At 59.3% G+C, this 20930-nt stretch overlaps 1 protein-coding gene and 1 long non-coding RNA gene across 2 annotated transcripts; both read left to right on the top strand.

The window, feature by feature from the left end:
- LOC149520699 (uncharacterized) lies at positions 1-988 on the top strand. Its single transcript, XR_016348346.1, has 3 exons — positions 1-130; positions 524-659; positions 889-988. It is a non-coding gene; the product is annotated as an uncharacterized LOC149520699 (long non-coding RNA).
- A 12710-nt stretch (positions 989-13698) lies between these two features.
- On the top strand, positions 13699-17147 carry LOC149520698 (uncharacterized). Its single transcript, XM_089775323.1, has 8 exons — positions 13699-13906; positions 14121-14548; positions 14839-14942; positions 15255-15377; positions 15931-15999; positions 16401-16506; positions 16779-16874; positions 17044-17147. The coding sequence occupies exons 2-8, from the start codon at positions 14122-14124 to the stop codon at positions 17145-17147; spliced, it is 1029 nt and encodes a 342-aa protein (XP_089631449.1). The 5' UTR covers positions 13699-13906; position 14121.
- The last annotated feature ends 3783 nt before the right edge of the window (positions 17148-20930 follow it).

Raw genomic sequence — 20930 nt, 5'->3', positions numbered from 1 at the left:
CCTGACCTGCCTCTTTCCCCCCCAGCACCTGAGCCCGTGGCTGGAGTCCCGCCTGCCCCAGGAGCGAGCCAGGGCCCTTGGCAGCACCACGGCCCTGCTGGGAGTCGCCACCACCCTCCCGGGGTTTGAGGTAAGTGACCTCGGAGCCGGGGGGTCTGTGGCTGCAGGGCGCGGGGCTGGGAGCGTCCCCGGGAGGCAGAGCTGGGAATGGGCCGGGAATGGGCCGCGTTCTCCTTTCCCCGGGGAGGGGCGACCCTGGGCCTTTCCGGGGGGCACCTGGGCCCCAGACTGGGGAGTGGCCGTCAGTGGATCCCCTTGTTCCACCCCCGGAGTGACCCTTCAGTCGGGGCCATTGCTCAGGGTTGTCTCCTCGCAAGGCCGGCCCCGCCCCGCCCCGCCCCGCCCCGCCCCGCCCCGGGAGGTGTCTCTGTCCGTCCCCGAGCTCAGAACCGCCTCGGCGGCCGTTAGCATGGGACGTGCAGCCCCAGGATGCTGAGGGACCCCCCCTCTTCTCTCCCCTCAGAACTCCGCCGACTGGCCGAGGATGGGTCACCACGTGGCCCAGCTGGGCCTTTTTATTTCGGACCCATCCGAAGACGTCAGCCGGCTGGCCCGGAAGGGGGTGCACAGCCTGTACCGCCTCCTCCTGCACCACAGGGGTAAGGAAGCCAGCCGGGACCTGGGCCCCAGGGACACCCTGAGGGTGCCGGCGGCGGGGGGAGGGGACCCAGCCCTTTTCCCCCAGACTGGCCCAAGGGGGGATGCGTCCCTCTGTGTTCCCCTTCTGCCCCCTGTGCCCCTCCATTTGCCCAGGGATGCCTGCAGGGACCCGTGGGAGGGGAAGGGCTCAGACCTGCCAGCAGAATCACCCTGGTTTGTCTCTTGCAGGCCTCAACATCCACCAGGCAGAGGACCTGTGGTGCAGGCACTACTATAAGGAGAGATGGGTCCTGGCGCATAGCAACACCGTCAGGGTGGGAGAGGTAAGGACGCGCTGCCAGGGCAGGGCAGGGCTCGGGGGTGGGGCTGGCTGGGGCCCTCGTGCGGGTAGGACGCGGGGTGGGAAGCGCGGACTCGCTGATCGAATGGTCGATGCATTTTCCCTCGACTATTCGAGCCGTGGACAGGGCGGCGCTGCCCCTTTGTGACGCTGTCCCGGCGTTTCAAAGGGGCGGCGCTTCCGAGGGGCAGCGCCGCACCTTGCCCCGGATCTCCCATAGAAGGGGAAGCAGGGCGGGGGGGGGGGCAACACTTTTTGATGGAGGTCGCTCCAAGATGTTGGCCAGTGGCCTAGGGCTGCTCTGTTGTGCGGAGGGGGTGAGGTCTGGGAGGGTCTTGGGGGCAGGAGGAAGGTGTGACCTGGGGCAGGGGTTAGGGTGCAGGGTGAGGAGAGCGTCTGGGTGCAGGGTCTGGAAGGGAGTTTGCAGAAGGAGGAAGCTGTTTTAGCCCCAGGAGTTGGGGCCGGGCTCTGGGCCGTCAGCTGAAACCTCCCGTGCTCTTGATTTCAGGTCTTTGGGCAGCTCTTCATGCCAGAGCAGGAGAACTGCTTTTTAGACAAGGCTCTGCTCGCTGCCCGCTCCCCCCTGAGGCGCCCCAGCCAGGCCGGGCTGGTCCTGGCCCACGCCCTGCATGGGCAGGCCCATCAGCTCCTGGGATACATGGTGAGCAGCCGGAGCAGATGCAGGAGAGTGGGGCAGGGCCAGGGTCTCCTTCCCATCCCCTCAGGGAGTCCCCCGCCCCTTTCCTCATGCTGCCCCCACCCCACGTCCCTGCTGGGTGGGTCAGAAGCTCACCCTGCGGGCCTGACGGGGGTGACCAGAGAGCAGAACAAGTCTCAGCGCAGGGGGGAGGAGGGTGGAAATGCTGGGGGGGCCCAGTACCCCTGAGTCCCCAGGGATGAATGTGACGGATTCTGCTTCCCTTGCAGCAGGAAGACAGCCAGTGAGAGCACAAGGAGCTGAGGAGCCAGCAGCTGCGTCCCCCTCCCCCCAACCCTCCCAATTGTATAGAATGTATTTAAATTCTGATTAAATAACGTTTCAAAAAACATTTGGATCAGGCTTTGTCAATAATTTTTAATGGGGGGGGGCATTTTGGCAAGTGGTCAAGGGCCACATTTCTACCGAGGAGTTTGGGGTCTGGGGCGGGGCGGTTGGGTGCAGAAGAGAGCTGAGGGTAGGAGCCTGGGTGCGCACCGTCCATTGCATCATCACGCGGAGCCATTGTGCTAGTGCTGGATCTTGGGTGACTGGTTTAATTTGAATGTTTACACAGATTAGGTGTTTTAACTTTAGGAAACTTCATTTTAAATAAGGTAAAATGTTAATTTCTGTCTACCACAAAGGGTTTCAAAGTTTTCTTTATTAAAGGCAGGGATGAGGAACCTTTTTTGTCTCCAGGGCCACTGACCCCCAGAAAAACCAGTTGGGGACCACACACGAGAAAAGCAAAATACAAAAACCCTTCTTCCAAAACCCACAAGCCTCACTGAGATGGCCCCCAACTGGGACACCTCACTGCTCTGGCGCTTCAGCCCACTGGGGTGAGGGGAAGGGACAGGGAGGACTGAGGTTCGGGGATCCCTCATTTTTGGCCCCCCCTCAGATTGAGAGGGACCCGCAAATGCCACTCTCCCTGGAGCCCAGGAGAGTTAATCTGTGCTGGGGCTGGAGTGCCAGGGGAGTGAGATGTCTCAGTCGGGGCCACATTCGTGAGGCTTGGGGGGGTGGAGGCGCCAGGGACGCATTCAGATAGAGCAGGGGAGCCGGCAGGGACCCTGAGAGGAGAAGTGGGAGTGAGAGACCAGCCGGGGAGACACAAGGAAACCAGAGTCAGTCTAGTGTCTCTCAGGCAGCTGGGGTAGACACCCCGCACCCCAAACCCCAGCCTCCTGTTGGATCCTCCTCCCACAGTTAACTGCCTCTGAGTCTGCACCCAAACTCCCATCGCTGCCCTGAACCTGTCCCAGAGCCTGCAACCCGCAGCCTCTCCCGCGCCCCACTCCCCAGCCATCCTGCACCGTAACCCCAGCCTCAGGCCAGCGAACCTGAGTGAGGGTGGGGGAGCCCAAGCAGCAGAGGGAGGGGGGAGTGGAATGAGTGGGGGCGTGGCCTCAGAACAGGGGCAGGGGTAGGTGCGGGGAAGGGGGCGGGGCAATGGTAGTGGCCTCTAATGCCCACACCCCTCCCTTCGGCATCGCTTATGTCCCATGTCCGCCCCCTCCTGAGCCCACAGCCGGTGCCAAGGCCTCGTGCCCAGGGCGGGGTCGCCCCTGTGAGCTGCCAGCCATACTGGGGAGAGGCGAGAGGGTCTGGGCTGCTGTGTCCGTTGCTGGCTCCTGTCAGGCCTTTGCACCGAGTCCTGGTGCAGCCTGAGCAAACCTGGGTCCTTCCCTGCTCCTCCAACACCACCTGGGCAAAGGGAGGAGAGTCCCCAACAGCCTCTGTCACTTCGGCCTCCTGTCGGGGGAACATGCCCCCTGCAGCATGATCCCCTGTAGATCTAGCCCTCTGGGCACTCACACAAGGTCTCTACACGGCAGCTGCTCTGTGCCTAGTGCTGGCACTGCAGAGCCATTTGCCACTTTGCACCCGACTGTCACCAGGTCCTTTCCATTTGCAGGGCCGGCCACATCTCCTGCCCTCTAGGCCATTCGCTGCACCCTCGTCTCGCTCCTCCTGGTGTCTGTATCCGTCATCACCTTGGTGCTGGAGAGATGGGGCCTGCCCCAGCCTGCCGGGCTGCAAGGGACTCCTGTTGGGAGCAGCTGCATGGGAACCAGAGGCCCAAGAATGGGAGAACCCTATTGACCTGCTGTGAGCAGGAGACGGGGGTGGGGAGGGGGCTGGGGAGGTACCTGTACTCAGCTCTGAATGGGGGCTGGGGAGACACAGACACTGCTGATGATTGCTGCACTGTGGGCCCCTGGGTTACAGTCTATGCCCAGGCAGCTCCTCCAGTCACTGCCTGTCACATTACTGGATCTTGAGGGGAGCAGCCAGATCACTGCTGCACCCATAGGTGGGGGTGTTGGCCCCAGAAAATGGTAGAAAAGGGGGCCATGTGGGGTGCTGAATAGAAGCTTATTATCTGATAGTCCTATGTAAGCTATTTATGTGGTTGTATAACGTCTGTGTGTGTAGTTAGGAATCTGTAGTCTGTGTGGATCCTGAATATTTCTCTGCATGTGGTTGAGCATTGGGCAGAGCCCGGCCTGTGGACATGCTAATTAGCGAGTCCCTGTGGGACAATGGCACTGAATGGGCCAAGGACACACCTAAAGCATGAGGGCGGACACCTAAGAGCCGCCAGCAGAGAGAGGCTGAGGACCAGGTGATCTCCTGCAGCCAAGAAGAGGCCAGGAAGGAGGGATAAATAGGCCATGTGGTCGATGCCATCTTGGTTCTCAGCTCAGCACTTCATCCCAGAGGCAGCATTGCAGGGATCGAAGAGCCCGAGAGACCTGTGAACCCATCCTGACCCTAGGATGTGCAACAAGAACTCTTAAACCAGCAGCTGTAACATCTCTGCTAGAGGCTGCATCGAGAACTGGGAGATTCGGTGCATGTAACATACTATTCCTTTAACAACCTTACTCTCATGCTTTTCTTTATTGTAATAATAAACCTTTAGGTGTTAGATGCTAAAGGATTGGCTCAGCATGATTTGTGGGTAAGATCCAGAGGGTAAATTGACCAGGGATCTGTGGCTGGTTTCTTGGGACCAGACAGAACTTGTTCGGGGTAGGTGGGATTGGGTGCTAGGACCCCCACCGGTGTATGAGGCCCGGGGCCATCGGGGGCATGGCTATTGCTGGGGTGCCGGAGGGGTTTTGCTCGTGAGGCTTCAGGCAGGCAGCTGAAGCGCTCTGTGGGACTGGTTTGTGGCCTGTGTGGAGAAGTCACCAGTCTGGGGGCTGTAAGGAGCCCCGGATTTGAGCAATTCGCCCTGAGCAGACGCCCTCAGCTGTGCCCAGACACGGCCCGGTCCGTCACACTGCCCCTCAGCCTGCAGGCCTCTCCTCGCTCTCAGCCAGGCCAAGGGCTGAGCCCTGCTGTGGCCTGCCCCAGCCAGCCAGCCAGCCCAGCTCCTCCTCCTGCACAAACAGTCCCGCCTGCTCCTTTAGCAAAGCAGAGCGGGCTGGTTGTGGAACTTCTGGGAGACTGAGGTTCAAGTCCCAGGTCTGCTGCAGAGCCCTTGGCCCTGCCACTCCCCTGAGTGGGCCTCAGCTCCCGTCTGTGAAACGGGGACACTGATTCTAACTCATCTAAGGGGAGAATTTTCAAAGCCCTGAGGGAGTTGGGAGCACAAGTGTGTGACTGTGCTTTGTGCCCACTGCTTGGTGCTCCTAAATCCCCCAGGTGCTTAGCGTGGGAGCTTTTTCGGGTAGGGGCTGCGGCTAGGGTTGCCAGGTGTCCCGTTTGAACCGGACAGTCCAGTATTTGAGCTTTCTGTCCAGGAGATAAATTGAGAAAATCTCTCAATTTTCTAAATAAGATGGACTCTAGGTTGTGATGCAATGGCAAGTATGTCTGGTATTTTTATTGACCATCTGGCAACCCTGGCTGCGGCTGCCTCTCACTACTCTGGTGTGGACAAAGCACAGCAGTCATCCCGGGACAACGCCCCCAGAGACGCTCTCCCTCTGGGGCAGGGTCCTTTAATGCTTTTCACACTGACATAGGCTACGGGACAGCCCCTTGGACACGGGCATGAGTGTCCCCGCGGGGCGGTATCCCCCGGACGCTGCGCAATGCAGAGAAGAGGGGTGAGTCCTGGGGGATTGGTGGGACAAGAGACGTTCCGTTACTTTAACCCCACCCGCTATAAAGCAGCAAAACCCTGGGTCCAGGTACTCAAAAGTGCAGGGCTCTGCTTCTGCGGGATTAGCCGCCCCTTCTCGGCTGGGAACACGCAGGCGAAGCATCAAAGGGCTCCCACCCCACTGAGATGGTGACTGCATGTCTCGGGAAGGGAAGAATCCAGCCATGGGGGGGGAGGGATCCCCTCTGGCACTGACAGAGAGGCCCAGAGACATGCAGAAGGAAAGTTCAGGAGGGAGGGGGCAGAGATACCAGGTAGGGAGGAGGACGGAGGTGCAGCTAACTCTGGTACTCGTGACACCCAGACCCCATCTCTCCCCACCTCCTTGGACCCAGGCAGCACCTGCTCCTTTTTGTCTCCTCTCCCATTGACTGCCGCCCTCCTCACCACCAGGTCTCCCAAAGGTTCCTCTCCCCAAATGTTTCCCACTCCCCTCCCACTGTTCCTCGCTCCCAAATCCCTGGGGTCCTGTCAAACAAACGTCTCTTCCTCCCTCCTGTCGCTGGCACCTCCATGTCCTGTAGCCTGGCCCCCCTCCCTTTATTCCATCCTTCACCAACCCTTCCAGCTCCTTGAGTTCCATTTCTTCCACCCTCCACCCCAACTCCCTACATCTGCATCTCCACCCCAGCCCTGCCTCCCAGCCCCGCCTCTTAGCCCCCGGCCTCAAACCTTCCCTTCCCTGGTTCTTCCCTCCCCAAACTGCCTGTTCTGGTTATTTCTAGGCCAGGGGTGAAGCAGGAGCCATTCTGCTGGGCACTCTGCAAACACAGAACAAGGACAGTCCCAGCCCCACACATCTGGCCCTTGAAGAACAAACCCAGAGGCAGAGGGACCTGGACAGACGGGGTGGTGGGGGGCAATTTCCCTCAGCAGCTTGGGCCATCCTGGCAGAATGGTGTCTCAGTCTCCTAGGAGATCACGGTAGTGGGAACCAACTGTCCATGTTGTGCTAGACAAGGGCGATAGGAAGCCGCTCTGGGGTGCCCCACTAAGCCTGGCAGGCTAGGGGCGGGGCTTTGGGTGCTGTCAGCACGCTGGGCTGCACAGCCACATTGTACTCCAGGGATCTGGTGGCCAAGTAGTGTAGTGGCTGCACTCCCAGTCCCCTGCCCTGAGCCTCCAAACACCCCCCACCACCTACCCCTGACTCCTGCACCACAATCCCTGCACTGCGCCCCCCCTCACTCCTGGACTCCCTGCCCTGAGCTCCCCACACCCATACACTCCCCAGCCCCCTGTCCTGAGCTCCACCATACCCCTGCCCTGAGCTCCCCATCCTCCCACACTCCCCACCCCCTGCCCTGAGCTCCCCCACATCCTCATACTCCTCATCCCCCGCCCTGAGCTCCCCATACTCCCACATTCCCCATCCCACTGCTCTGAGCTCCCCCACATCTACAGACTTCCCACCCCCCTGCCCTGAGCTCCCCCACATCCTCACACTCCATCCCCCTAACCTGAGCTCCCCACACCCACACACCCCAGCCCTGAGCTCCCTGGATTCCACACATTCAAATTTCTCACAGGTAATTTCCTGTCATTCAGTTTGGACACAGACTGGCTAACCTTGTGAGGAGGGCTTTAAACTAGGTTCGACGGGGACAGGTGAGCAAAGCCCACAGGTAAGTGCTGAATGTGCGGGACTGGGAGATGGGTTGGAAATAGACTACGGCCTATAATGGGAAGGAGCAAGGAGGGTCAGGGCACAACAGGGAGGCAAGGTCAAATCAGTATCTTAGATGCCTATATACAAATGCAAGAAGTATGGGTAATAAGCAGGAAGAACTGGAATTGCTAACCAATAAATACAACTTTGATATCATTGGTATTACAGAAACCTGGTGGGATGGGACGCACGATTGGAATGTTGGTATGGAAGGGTACGGCTTGCTCAGGAAGGACAGACAGGGAAAAAAGGGAGGAGGGGTTGCCTTGTATATTAAAAATGTACACACTTGGACTGAAGTGGAAATGAACGTAGGAGATAGCTGTGTAGACAGTCTCTGGGTTAAGCTAAAAGGGGTAAAAAACGAGGGTGATATCATGCTAGGAGTCTACTACAGGCCACCTAGCCAGGTGGAAGAGGTGGATGAGGCCTTTTTTAAACCATTAACAAAACTAGCCAAAGCCCAAGATTTGGTGGTGATGGGGGACTTCAACTATCCAGACATATGTTGGGAAACTAACACAGCGAGGCACAGGCTATCCAATAAGTTTCTGGACTGCATTGGAGACAACTTTCTGTTTCAGAAGGTTGAAAAAGCTACCAGAGGAGAAGCTGTTCTGGATTTGGTTTTAACAAATAGGGAGGAACTAGTTGAGAACTTGAAAGTGGAAGACAGTATAGGGGACAGTGATCATGAAATAATAGAGTTCATGATCTTAAGGAAAGGTAGAAGGGAGACCAGCACAATTGAGCTAATGGATTTCAGGAAGGCAGATTTTGATAAGTTCAGAGAACTTGTAGGTAAGGTCCCATGGGAAGCAAGACTGAGGGGAAAAACAACTGAGGAGAGTTGGAAGTATTTCAAAGGGACGTTGTTAAGGGCCCAAAAGCAAACAATTCCGCTGTGTAGGAAAGATAGAAAATATGGCAAAAGACCAGCTTGGCTTAACAAGGAGATCTTGCAAGATCTCAAAATAAAAAAGGAGTCGTATAAAAAATGGAAACTAGGACAACTAACAAAGGATGAATATAGGCAAGCAACACGGGAATGCAGGGGCAAGATTAGAAAGGCAAAGGCACAAAATGAGATCAAACTAGCTACAGGCATAAAGGGAAACAAGAAGACCTTTTATAAATACATTAAAAGCAAGAGGAAGACCAAGGACAGGGTAGGCCCACTGCTTAGTGAGGAGGGAGAAGCAGTAACAGGAAACTTGGAAATGGCGGAGATGCTCAATGACTTCTTTGTTTCGGTCTTCACCGAGAAGTCTGGAGGTGTGCCTAACGTAGTGAATACAAGCAGAGAGAGGGCAAGTTTAGAAGATAGGATACACAAAGAACAAGTTAAAAATCACTTAGGAAAGTTAGATGTCAGCAAGTCACCAGGTCCTGATGAAATGCATCCCAGGATACTCAAGGAGCTGATAGAGGAGCTATCTGAGCCTTTAGCTATGATTTTTGAAAAATCATGGCAGACAGGGGAGATTCCAGAAGACTGGAAAAGGGCAAATATTGTGCCCATCTCTAAAAAGGGGAATAAGAACAACCCAGGAAACTACAGACCGGTCAGTTTAACGTCTGTCCCAGGGAAGATAATGGAGCAGGTAATTAAGGAAATCATATGCAAACACTTGGAAGGTAATAAAGTGATAGGGAATAGCCAGCATGGGTTTGTGAAGAACAAGTCATGCCAAACTAATCTGATAGCTTTCTTTGATAGGATAACGAGCCTTGTGGATAAGGGAGAAGCGGTGGATGTCATATACCTAGACTTTAGTAAGGCATTTGATACGGTCTCGCATGATATTCTTATTGATAAACTAGGCAAATATAACTTAGATAGGGCCACGATAAGGTGGGTGCATAATTGGCTGGATAACTGTAGTCAGAGAGTTGTTGTTAACGGTTCTAAATCCTGCTGGAAAGGGATAACAAGTGGAGTTCCTCAAGGGTCTGTTTTGGGACCCGTACTGTTCAATATCTTCATCAATGATGTAGATATTGGGATAGAGAGTACGCTTATTAAGTTTGCAGATGATACCAAACTGGGTGGGGTTGCAACTTCTTTGGAGGAGAGGGACATAATTCAAAATGACCTTAGCAAGTTAGAGAAACGGTCAAAGGTAAACAGGATGAGGTTTAATAAAGAGAAATGCAAAGTGCTCCACTTAGGAAGGAACAATCAGTTCCATACATACAAGATGGGAAGCGACTGTCTAGGAAGGAGCATGGCGGAAAGGGATCTAGGGGTCATAGTGGACCACGAGTTGAATATGAGTCAACAGTGTGATGCTGTTGCAAAAAAAGCAAATATGATTCTAGGTTGTATCAACAGGTGTGTTGTAAGCAAAACTCGTGAAGTTGTGGTACCGCCCCAGGGTCAGGAGCATGTCAGGTCTCTTCAGACATGCATGTGCCTATTGGGCCACGGCCCCTGGGTGTCACGCAGCTGGAGCGTGGCATGGCATGTGCTTGCACGTGCACAGGTGTCTGTGTGATCCGTGGGAGGCATGGCCCACGTGCGCGGTCCCTGGTCTCCCTCCCGCCTCCTCCCCCGAACTACTTAATTCGAACTACTTCCCCGGTACGGTCTCCCTGGATGACCCTGCCGACTCCAGTGCTGGAACTCCTTGTGGTGGCCCCTCCGGTGTGCCCAGGTCAGGGCCCTCCAGTCCCGGCTCGCTGCCTCCCGGGCTGGCACGGACCGCCCCGCCCCCCAAGAGTCGGTCGAGGGCAGGGAAGTAGGGGCAGGTGGCAGCCCCTGCTGCGGCGCCGCCCCTGGTGGCCCTGGCGTACGCCTGCCGCAGCTGTTTTACTTTCAGGTGCACCTGCTCCTGGGTGGCCTGTGTCCCTTTCGGGCCATGGCGGCCGCTATGCGCCCGTAGACGGCCACGTTCCTCCTCCTAGTACAGAGATCATGGACGCTGGGGGCCTGCCCCCAAACCTCAATGAGGTCCATGACCTCCACACTAGACCAGGAGGGTGCGCGCCATCTACGGCCCCTGGGTGCTGGGGGACTGGGCGGGGGGACGGTTCGCTGGCACTGGCTGCCTGGCTCATCCTGCAGCCCCTGGTTCGGGGCAGAGACTGCTGGCAGGACTGGCTCTGGCAAGTGCCGTCTGGCCAGAGTCTACCCCTTTAAGGGCCCCAGGGCTGGGGAGAGGAGAGGAGTTTTCCTGGTTTGGCCCAGAGCAGCCACCAGGGGAACCTGGGGAGGGCTGGGCTCCAGCTACTTCGAATTAAGTGGCTACACAGCCCTTAATTCCAACTACTGAATTCGAATTTGGCGTTACTCCTGGTAGAATGAGGTTTACCTAGTTCGAATTAAGTCCAAACTAGCGGTTTGTATGTGTAGCACCTATGAAAGTTAATTCCAACTAACGGCTGTTAGTTCGAATTAACTTTGTAGGGTAGACATACCCATAGTTCCTATACAACTAACAGCTAATGGGTAGTCTCCAGTAGTTTAAATCTTGGGGCATTTGGAAAAGGAGGGGGAGCTCCATGTGTGCGGGGTGTATTGTTGCCCTCTGCTGGATGGACTGTAAATGCTTTATGTATGTATCATATGCCCTATAGTGCTAACAGTTAATGGAGATTCTCCTCTAGCTCACACCTGGCATTTTCTAAAGTAATATATGTGTGTGTATGTGCGAGAAAGAGCAAGAGCCTGGGGGCTCCCTCATGTCTCCTCCCCATCCTGATCTGCTTGGCTTAAGTGCAGGAAAGAAGAAGTAGTGAGCTTTGTGTAGTTGACATCAGGTGGAAGCAGGAGAATGGAGGAGGAGTGGGAACAAGAGCACTTGGCTTCTTTTCCTGCAGACCGAGAGGGGTGGGGACTGGGTTGAGCTATATAAATCAGATGCCGCTCCATGCCTCAGTTTCCCCCTTCATACAATGCCGATGACACAGAGAATGTTTGTAAAGTGCCTTGTTGTTAGCTCATGGGGCAGAGGGGGAAACTCGGTCTCAGAAGCAGACTGGGGGGAGGTAAAACCCTACCTAGGCAGCGCTGGTTCCACTACGTCACGCTGCCAGACCGGTCTGAGTGGGTCCCTCTCTTGGCTGCTCCTCCCCCCAGGAGGAGTGGGTTCCTCTCCATCGGCTGCAGGAACCAGCATTTCAAGGTCTTTGCCAATGGGCAGCCGTTCTGCAATTCAGCTCTGCCGCGGCTTCCAGCAGATCGATACACTGGAGATCGATGGTGCCGTGGTCGGGTCCTGTGCCCAGTTCTGAGCCCGACCGGTGCCGCTGCCCAGACGGAGATGAGTGGCACACACACGACACCCCCCTACGGCCGCCCTCGCAGACCCAATAAACCTCTCCCTTTTGCAGAACGACTCTGCTCCTGCGTGGTTCTGGGGCTACTTGGGTGTGTGTCCTAGACCCCCTTTCTGCTCACCGCAGATAGAGACTACTCTGCAGGTAGAGCTGAGTGCGACGCCTGCACTGGGATGGCGTATTGGGATAAAGTACTGACAGCTCCTCTGCGCCACCCCCCCTTTTCCTGCCGCTGCAACATCAAATTAACCTTCCTGGTCTGCCCCCGTCCTCCCTCCGGTACCAGGAGACCCCACGCATGATGGGAGGGGCTGCAAACTGAGGAGCAGGCTACTGCAGGGCTGAGGGCAGCACACCAGCCCCCAGAGCCCTGCAGGGCCTGGCCACGGGGAAGGGGAACTGATGTGAGCAGCATTTAGAGCGGGGGGGGGGGGATGCGGGGAGGAGGACAACGGAGCCACGAGCAGGACAGGGGGTGAGCCAGCACCAGTGAGTCTCAGGGGGTATGTCTACACTACCCCGCTAGTTCGAACTAGGGGGGTAATGTATGCATACCGAACTTGCTAATGAAGCCCGGGATTTGAATTTCCCGGGCTTCATTAGCATAAAGCCGGCGCCGCCATTTTTAAAAGCCGGCTAGTGCGAACCCCGAGCCGTGGAACGAGGAGTACAGATAGTTCGGAATGGCTACGTAGTTCGAACTATCTAGCCCGTGCCGCGTGTAGCCGCGCGGCACGGGGTTCGCACTAGCCGGCTTTTAAAAATGGCGGCGCCGGCTTTATGCTAATGAAGCCCGGGAAATTCCAATCCCGGGCTTCATTAGCAAGTTCGGTATGCATACATTACCCCCCTAGTTCGAACTAGCGGGGTAGTGTAGAAATACATACCCAGGGGGACCAGAGCCTCCAGGCCTGGCCCCCGTTGAGAGAGAAGCTCAGAGATTGGAGCTGGGGCAGCCAGGAGCCCCCCACTGCTTTGTGGGGTGCAGAACAATGACTGCTCCCGAGGGGGGAAAGGAAGGTGCCTGCACTGCAGGGCCTCCCTGGAGAGACAGTATCGGTCCCTGGCAGACAAAGGTGGAACCAGTTCCAGGGCCTGGCCAGGAAAGAGCCCAAGTCCTGGGAGAAATCAGGCTCCATGCTCAGCTGTGAGTCCGAGTCCCATAGACAAAAGCGCCCCAGGGCAGTGGTGGATTCTCCACATGTCAATGGGTCTAGTGCAGGCCAGAGGCCTTGCTGGGATGCGCTAGGGCAAAGGCCAGGGCTGGGGCCGGACGGGAGCCCGTGAGAGGCAGCGGGGCGAGTGGGAGGCTCTAACTCTTGCTCCTGGCCAGGAAGTCCAGTGCTGGGTGACACCAAGGCCACGTCTGCACTGCAGGCATTTTGCTCAAGAACAACTGTTCTTGTGCAAAAACTTGTGGCGCGTCTACACTGCACGTGAATTCTTGTGCAAGTAAATTTGCAGTAAAGCATCAGAAAAGAGGGCTTCTTGGACAGGAGTTATTCCTCTCCCCACGAGGAATAAGCCCCTTTTGTGCAAGAGCTGTTGTGCAAGAAGGCAGCGTGGACGGGCATCAGGGGCTTCTTGAGCAAGACACTTGTATGGCTAAAATGGTCATCAGAGCTTTCTTGCACAAGAAAGCGTTCACAATGCCATGGACACTCTTGTGCAAAAGCACATGGCAGGGTGGAGGTGCTCTTGCACGAGACCTTTTGCGCAAGAACTCCGGTGTGAAACAGTTCTTGTGCAAGAAGCCTGCAGTGTAGGGCAGGGAGCAGCCTATGGGGCTACTGGAGCTGCTGGCTGCAGGATGCCCAGTCAGGGAGTGGGGGGGACCCCTAGGAATGGCTCCAACTTCCCAGAGGGGTGGCCAGAGGCAGGACATTTGCCTGGCAGGGTGAGGTGGGGGGGGCAGTGACCTCACAGGGGCTTTGGGCAGCCCTCAGCAGATCAGGCAAAGGGCAGGTGGGGAGGTGGTGACCTCACAGAGGAACCCACATCTCAGGCTGAGAAAAGGGGGGGGCGGGCCCAGGGGACTTTGGAGACCCCCGGTTGCTTTAGCTCTGGTGCGTCTCCTGCTCACAGTTGCTTTGTCCTCTGTGAGTTCCACATCCGGACAGCGTTTTGCAGAAGGTAAGAGCCCCCAGGGGTTTGGATCCCGCCCGGGGCCGGCTGGGTTCCAGGCAGGCCCAGCCCTCGGTCAAGGGCCAGAAGTGCCTGTGCAAGACCGAGCCGATAAGCAAGGGGCCATTTGGGGGCTGGGGGCAGTCGCTCTGGGGCGCTGGAACCCCTGGATTTCGCTCTGCAGGCTGCGCCCCAAGCTCCCCTTTGCTCCCCTCATTTGCAGCATGGCCAAACACATCAGGCTGTGGTTCCGGAAAGCCCTGAAGATGGCCCCAGGGCCGGTGGGAAGCAGCTCCTCCGTCCCCGCGGGCGGGGAAGCTGAATCCCACCAGCTCGGGGCGACTCGCCCACCGGCCAGGCCCCTCCGGACCTGGCTCCAGAGGCGGCTGGGAAGGCGGGACCCAGCCCAGCGGGGAAGCCGGGTAGGGTGGCTCTGGGGCCTCCTCTGTGGAGAGAAACACCTGCCCCAGGAGCCCAGCCCCCATTACCACCAGGGGGCATCGCCCTGCCCGGCCCCCGGGGACCTGCCAGTCTCCGGGAGCCCCCAGCCTCTCCGCACCAGCCCCTGCAGCTGTGGGTCCAGCTCAGTGAGCAGCAGCGCCTGGGCCTCCAGCTGCAGCCGGGCCACCTCCTGCAGCCGCTCAGACCCAGGTGAGGGGCCGTGAACATGCTGGGCCCTGGGGCTCACCCAGTACACGGGGGGGAGGGGCAGCCCCAGTGTCTGCCCCGCAGCCAGGGCAATGGATGGGGGCGGGAGCTGCTGCTTGGCTCTCTTGTTCCTGGTGGGGGCTCTGCTGAGGGCGTTGGCAGATGTGAGGGTGGAAGGGGGATGGGTCCCTGCGAGGGGCGTGTGGGACCCAACCTGCCCTGGGTCCCTGACATGGGGGCGCGTGACCCCTGCTGGCCGCTGGAGTCACCCTGGTCCCTTCCCTCCCGCACAGAGCCCCCCTGCGCCTCGGCGGAGCTCTGCCAGGAGCGGATGGACTCCCGGGTGGAGGAAGGGGCCATCTATGATATTGAAGAGCAGCTCCACACCCGGGACACGGTAGGAACCTTCTCCACACAGGGGGGACCCCAGATTGTCCGGCCCCTTCCCAGCACATCCCCCCCTCCGGGAGGGGCTTGTCCCTGGGGATCCCCCTGGGGCCCCTTCTCCTGCATGACCTGGGCCCCCCAAGCTGAGGTCTCTTGTCATGCACCAGCTGGGCCCCCAGAAGCCTGAGGCAGCAGTTGGGGGGGGAGTGTGGGTGCTTGGACAACCGGCAGCTCCCACCTCCACTCCTGGGAGGCCTGAGCCCTGCAGCTGTCCGTGGGGGGCAGGCAGGCCCCAGGCTCACAGACTCTCTCTGGGGTGCAGAGCCCAGCCGCCCTGCAGCGGTTCCTCCTGGCCGTCCCCCCCGCCTGCCTCGCCGCCCTCCAAAGGGGCGAGGACACCCTGGCGCCGCGCTGCTGCAAGGACACCATGATGGCCAGGATCGTGGTGAGCGAGTGGCGGCGGCCGGGAGGAGGGGAGGGGATACGTGGGGTGGACAGGGGTCTGCCTGGGCCACGGCGGCGGGTGGGGGTGCTGGAAATGGGATGGGTGGGGCCAGGAGTGCTGGAGGGGGAGGGGGAGGTGGACATGGGGAGGGTGGGTGGGGATGCTGGAGGAGGGAGGGACACAGAAATGGGGCAGGTCTGGGGTGCTGGACAGGGAGGGGGATTCGGAACAGGGAGGGTCTCCCCGGGCCATGGGGGGGGGGAGCTGGAAGGTTAGCAGAGCAGGCTGCTGAGGATGCGCCTGGGGAGCAGGGATGAGGAGGTTCAGAGGCTGGTCACCAGGGCAGTGAGGAGCAGGAGACGGCCTGGGGACAAGGATTGAGCTGGTCCCGGTTTGGGAGGGGGGTGCTGGGAGGGGCCCTGTGCCAGGCAGGGGGGCTACAGGCCAGCGGGAGGCAGTGGGGTTGGATCCTGCTGGGTGGGGGCGCTGGCCGTGTGAGCGTCTCTTGGGGGCCCCAGCCTCACAAGCCCCTTTGTCTCCTTGGGTCTCACAGGAGATCATGGAGGACTCCCCCCCCCCCACTGGTCTTGGCCGACTGCCTCAACGCCGCCTGCAGCCTCAGGTACCGACCCCCCCCCCCGCCGACTCCCCCCCAGAGCAGATCCCCTGACCAGGGAGTGGGAAAGTCTCTGTCTCCTGGGCTATGTCTAGACTGCAAGCCTCTTTCGAAAGAGAGCACCCAGTGAGTCTGGATGCTCTCTTTCGAAGAAGCCCTAGTTACATTCAAGAACGCCTTTGTTCGAAAGAAGCACTTTCCAAAGCAGGCGTTCTTCCTCGTGAAATGAGGTTTACCGCCATGGAAAGAAAAGCCGCGTTCTTTCGATTTAATTTCGAAAGAACGCGACTGCAGTCTAGACGCAGGTGATGTTTTTTCGGAAAAAGGCTACTTTTCCCGAAAAAACCCCTGAGTCTGGACACAGCCCTGCTGCTGAATTAACAGTCTCTGCCCCTCTCTCCTGCCAGCACCTTGCAGCCTCCCCTACAGGCCCAGCTCCTGAGCCCCCTGCTGAGGGCGGCCGTGGGACAGACTGTGTCTGGGGACTGGCAGCAGGAGCCCATCCACACGCAGGTACGTCCCTCCGGGCCCTGCTCCCGGGCTGGGCTGGAGCTCCAGAGAGGAGTGGGGGTGGGGGCAGAGGGAGAGAAGAAGCTGCAGGTTTGGATCCTTCCCTCCAGGTTTCCCGTTGCTCTCCCTGGGGGCCCGTCCCTTCCATGCCCAGCCTGGGCTCCTCCCTGCTCTGCGAGGCGGCTCAGACCCTGCTCAAGGCTGCACCCCGGGGCCAGCGGGTGGCCTGGATTCCCCAACCCCCCTCTGACCCAGGGCTCCCCCTTGTCTTGCAGCAGTTCATCCGGGCCCTTCCCGTCGACCTCCAGGCCCTACTGGCAAGCCTCCTCGCCGAGTCCCCAGACACCGCCAGGCTGCAGCTGATCATGGAGGTGAGCCCCGTGGGGGGGACGGGGCCTTTGTCCCTGCTTCCTCGGGGGGCCGAGAGAGGAGCTGTGTCAGTGGCTGGCGGTGGGGGGGGGCACAGTCTGAGAGGAGCCCCAGGCTCTGCCCAGATCCGGCGCCTCCCTACGGGTCCTGACCTGCCTCTTTCCCCCCCAGCACCTGAGCCCGTGGCTGGAGTCCCGCCTGCCCCAGGAGCGAGCCAGGGCCCTTGGCAGCACCACGGCCCTGCTGGGAGTCGCCACCACCCTCCCGGGGTTTGAGGTAAGTGACCTCGGAGCCGGGGGGTCTGGGGCTGCAGGGCGCGGGGCTGGGAGCGTCCCCGGGAGGCAGAGCTGGGAATGGGCCGGGAATGGGCCGCGTTCTCCTTTCCCCGGGAAGGGGCGACCCTGGGCCTTTCCGGGGGGCACCTGGGCCCCAGACTGGGGAGTGGCCGTCAGTGGATCCCCTTGTTCCACCCCCGGAGTGACCCTTCAGTCGGGGCCATTGCTCAGGGTTGTCTCCTCGCGAGGCCGGCCCCGCCCCGCCCCGCCCCACCCCGCCCCGCCCCGGGAGGTGTCTCTGTCCGTCCCCGAGCTCAGAACCGCCTCGGCGGCCGTTAGCATGGGACGTGCAGCCCCAGGATGCTGAGGGACCCCCCCTCTTCTCTCCCCTCAGAACTCCGCCGACTGGCCGAGGATGGGTCACCACGTGGCCCAGCTGGGCCTTTTTATTTCGGACCCATCCGAAGACGTCAGCCAGCTGGCCCGGAAGGGGGTGCACAGCCTGTACCGACTCCTCCTGCACCACAGGGGTAAGGAAGCCAGCCGGGACCTGGGCCCCAGGGACACCCTGAGGGTGCCGGCGGCGGGGGGAGGGGACCCAGCCCTTTTCCCCAGACTGGCCCAAGGGGGGATGCGTCCCTCTGTGTTCCCCTTCTGCCCCCTGTGCCCCTCCATTTGCCCAGGGATGCCTGCAGGGACCCGTGGGAGGGGAAGGGCTCAGACCTGCCAGCAGAATCACCCTGGTTTGTCTCTTGCAGGCCTCAACATCCACCAGGCAGAGGACCTGTGGTGCAGGCACTACTATAAGGAGAGATGGGTCCTGGCGCATAGCAACACCGTCAGGGTGGGAGAGGTAAGGACGCGCTGCCAGGGCAGGGCAGGGCTCGGGGGTGGGGCTGGCTGGGGCCCTCGTGCGGGTAGGACGCGGGGTGGGAAGCGCGGACTCGCTGATCGAATGGTCGATGCATTTTCCCTCGACTATTCGAGCCGTGGACAGGGCGGCGCTGCCCCTTTGTGACGCTGTCCCGGCGTTTCAAAGGGGCGGCGCTTCCTAGGGGCAGCGCCGCACTTTGCCCCGGATCTCCCATAGAAGGGGAAGCAGGGCGGGGGGGGCAACACTTTTTGATGGAGGTCGCTCCAAGATGTTGGCCAGTGGCCTAGGACTGCTCTGTTGTGCGGAGGGGGTGAGGTCTGGGAGGGTCTTGGGGGCAGGAGGAAGGTGTGACCTGGGGCAGGGGTTAGGGTGCAGGGTGAGGAGAGCGTCTGGGTGCAGGGTCTGGAAGGGAGTTTGCAGAAGGAGGAAGCTGTTTTAGCCCCAGGAGTTGGGGCCGGGCTCTGGGCCGTCAGCTGAAACCTCCCGTGCTCTTGATTTCAGGTCTTTGGGCAGCTCTTCATGCCAGAGCAGGAGAACTGCTTTTTAGACAAGGCTCTGCTCGCTGCCCGCTCCCCCCTGAGGCGCCCCAGCCAGGCCGGGCTGGTCCTGGCCCACGCCCTGCATGGGCAGGCCCATCAGCTCCTGGGATACATGGTGAGCAGCCGGAGCAGATGCAGGAGAGTGGGGCAGGGCCAGGGTCTCCTTCCCATCCCCTCAGGGAGTCCCCCGCCCCTTTCCTCATGCTGCCCCCACCCCACGTCCCTGCTGGGTGGGTCAGAAGCTCACCCTGCGGGCCTGACGGGGGTGACCAGAGAGCAGAACAAGTCTCAGCGCAGGGGGGAGGAGGGTGGAAATGCTGGGGGGGCCCAGTACCCCTGAGTCCCCAGGGATGAATGTGACGGATTCTGCTTCCCTTGCAGCAGGAAGACAGCCAGTGAGAGCACAAGGAGCTGAGGAGCCAGCAGCTGCGTCCCCCTCCCCCCAACCCTCCCAATTGTATAGAATGTATTTAAATTCTGATTAAATAACGTTTCAAAAAACATTTGGATCAGGCTTTGTCAATAATTTTTAATGGGGGGGGGCATTTTGGCAAGTGGTCAAGGGCCACATTTCTACCGAGGAGTTTGGGGTCTGGGACGTGGCGGTTGGGTGCAGAAGAGAGCTGAGGGTAGGAGCCTGGGTGCGCACCGTCCCTTGCATCATCACGCGGCGCCATTGTGCTAGTGCTGGATCTTGGGTGACTGGTTTAATTTGAATGTTTACACAGATTAGGTGTTTTAACTTTAGGAAACTTCATTTTAAATAAGGTAAAATGTTAATTTCTGTCTACCACAAAGAGTTTCAAAGTTTTCTTTATTAAAGGCAGGGATGAGGAACCTTTTTTGTCTCCAGGGCCACTGACCCCCAGAAAAACCAGTTGGGGACCACACACGAGAAAAGCAAAATACAAAAACCCTTCTTCCAAAACCCACAAGCCTCACTGAGATGGCCCCCAACTGGGGCACCTCACTGCTCTGGCGCTTCAGCCCCACTGGGGTGAGGGGAAGGGACAGGGAGGACTGAGGTTCGGGGATCCCTCATTTTTGGCCCCCCCTCAGATTGAGAGGGACCCGCAAATGCCACTCTCCCTGGAGCCCAGGAGAGTTAATCTGTGCTGGGGCTGGAGTGCCAGGGGAGTGAGATGTCTCAGTCGGGGCCACATTCGTGAGGCTTGGGGGGGGTGGAGGCGCCAGGGACGCATTCAGATAGAGCAGGGGAGCCGGCAGGGACCCTGAGAGGAGAAGTGGGAGTGAGAGCCCAGCCGGGGAGACACAAGGAAACCAGAGTCAGTCTAGTGTCTCTCAGGCAGCTGGGGTAGACACCCCGCACCCCAAACCCCAGCCTCCTGTTGGATCCTCCTCCCACAGTTAACTGCCTCTGAATCTGCACCCAAACTCCCATCGCTGCCCTGAACCTGTCCCAGAGCCTGCAACCCGCAGCCTCTCCCGCGCCCCACTCCCCAGCCATCCTGCACCGTAACCCCAGCCTCAGGCCAGCAAACCTGAGTGAGGGTGGGGGAGCCCAAGCAGCAGAGGGAGGGGGGAGTGGAATGAGTGGGGGCGTGGCCTCAGAACAGGGGCAGGGGTAGGTGCGGGGAAGGAGGCGGGGCAATGGTAGTGGCCTCTAATGCCCACATCCCTCCCTTCGGCATCGCTTATGTCCCATGTCCGCCCCCTCCTGAGCCCACAGCCGGTGCCAAGGCCTCGTGCCCAGGGCGGGGTCGCCCCTGTGAGCTGCCAGCCATACTGGAGAGAGGCGAGAGGGTCTGGGCTGCTGTGTCCATTGCTGGCTCCTATCAGGCCTTTGCACCAAGTCCTGGTGCAGCCTGAGCAAACCTGGGTCCTTCCCCGCTCCTCCAACACCACCTGGGCAAAGGGAGGAGAGTCCCCAACAGCCTCTGTCACTTCGGCCTCCTGTCGGGGGAACATGCCCCCTGCAGCATGATCCCCTGTAGATCTAGCCCTCTGGGCACTCACACAAGGTCTCTACACGGCAGCTGCTCTGTGCCTAGTGCTGGCACTGCAGAGCCATTTGCCACTTTGCACCCGACTGTCACCAGGTCCTTTCCATTTGCAGGGCCGGCCACATCTCCTGCCCTCTAGGCCATTCGCTGCACCCTCGTCTTGCTCCTCCTGGTGTCTGTATCCGTCATCACCTTGGTGCTGGAGAGATGGGGCCTGCCCCAGCCTGCCGGGCTGCAAGGGACTCCTGTTGGGAGCAGCTGCATGGGAACCAGAGGCCCAAGAATGGGAGAACCCTATTGACCTGCTGTGAGCAGGAGACGGGGGTGGGGAGGGGGCTGGGGAGGTACCTGTACTCAGCTCTGAATGGGGGCTGGGGAGACACAGACACTGCTGATGATTGCTGCA

Source organism: Pelodiscus sinensis, chromosome Z (genome assembly GCF_052426305.1).
Source record: "Pelodiscus sinensis isolate ZL-2025 chromosome Z, ASM5242630v1, whole genome shotgun sequence".
Classification (NCBI taxonomy): Eukaryota; Metazoa; Chordata; order Testudines; family Trionychidae; genus Pelodiscus; species Pelodiscus sinensis.
Note: the sequence above shows the minus strand (reverse complement) of the source record. Positions and strands in the feature narration are given on the sequence as shown.

Bases quoted from the DNA above. Each gene is read 5' to 3' on its own strand.
- LOC149520698 (XM_089775323.1), top strand. From the start codon at position 14,122: ATGGCCAAACACATCAGGCTGTGGTTCCGGAAAGCCCTGAAGATGGCC. The intron at 15,378-15,930 runs GTGAGCGAGTGG...TGGGTCTCACAG, and splicing joins CCATGATGGCCAGGATCGTG to GAGATCATGGAGGACTCCCC. The intron at 16,507-16,778 runs GTACGTCCCTCC...CTTGTCTTGCAG, and splicing joins AGGAGCCCATCCACACGCAG to CAGTTCATCCGGGCCCTTCC.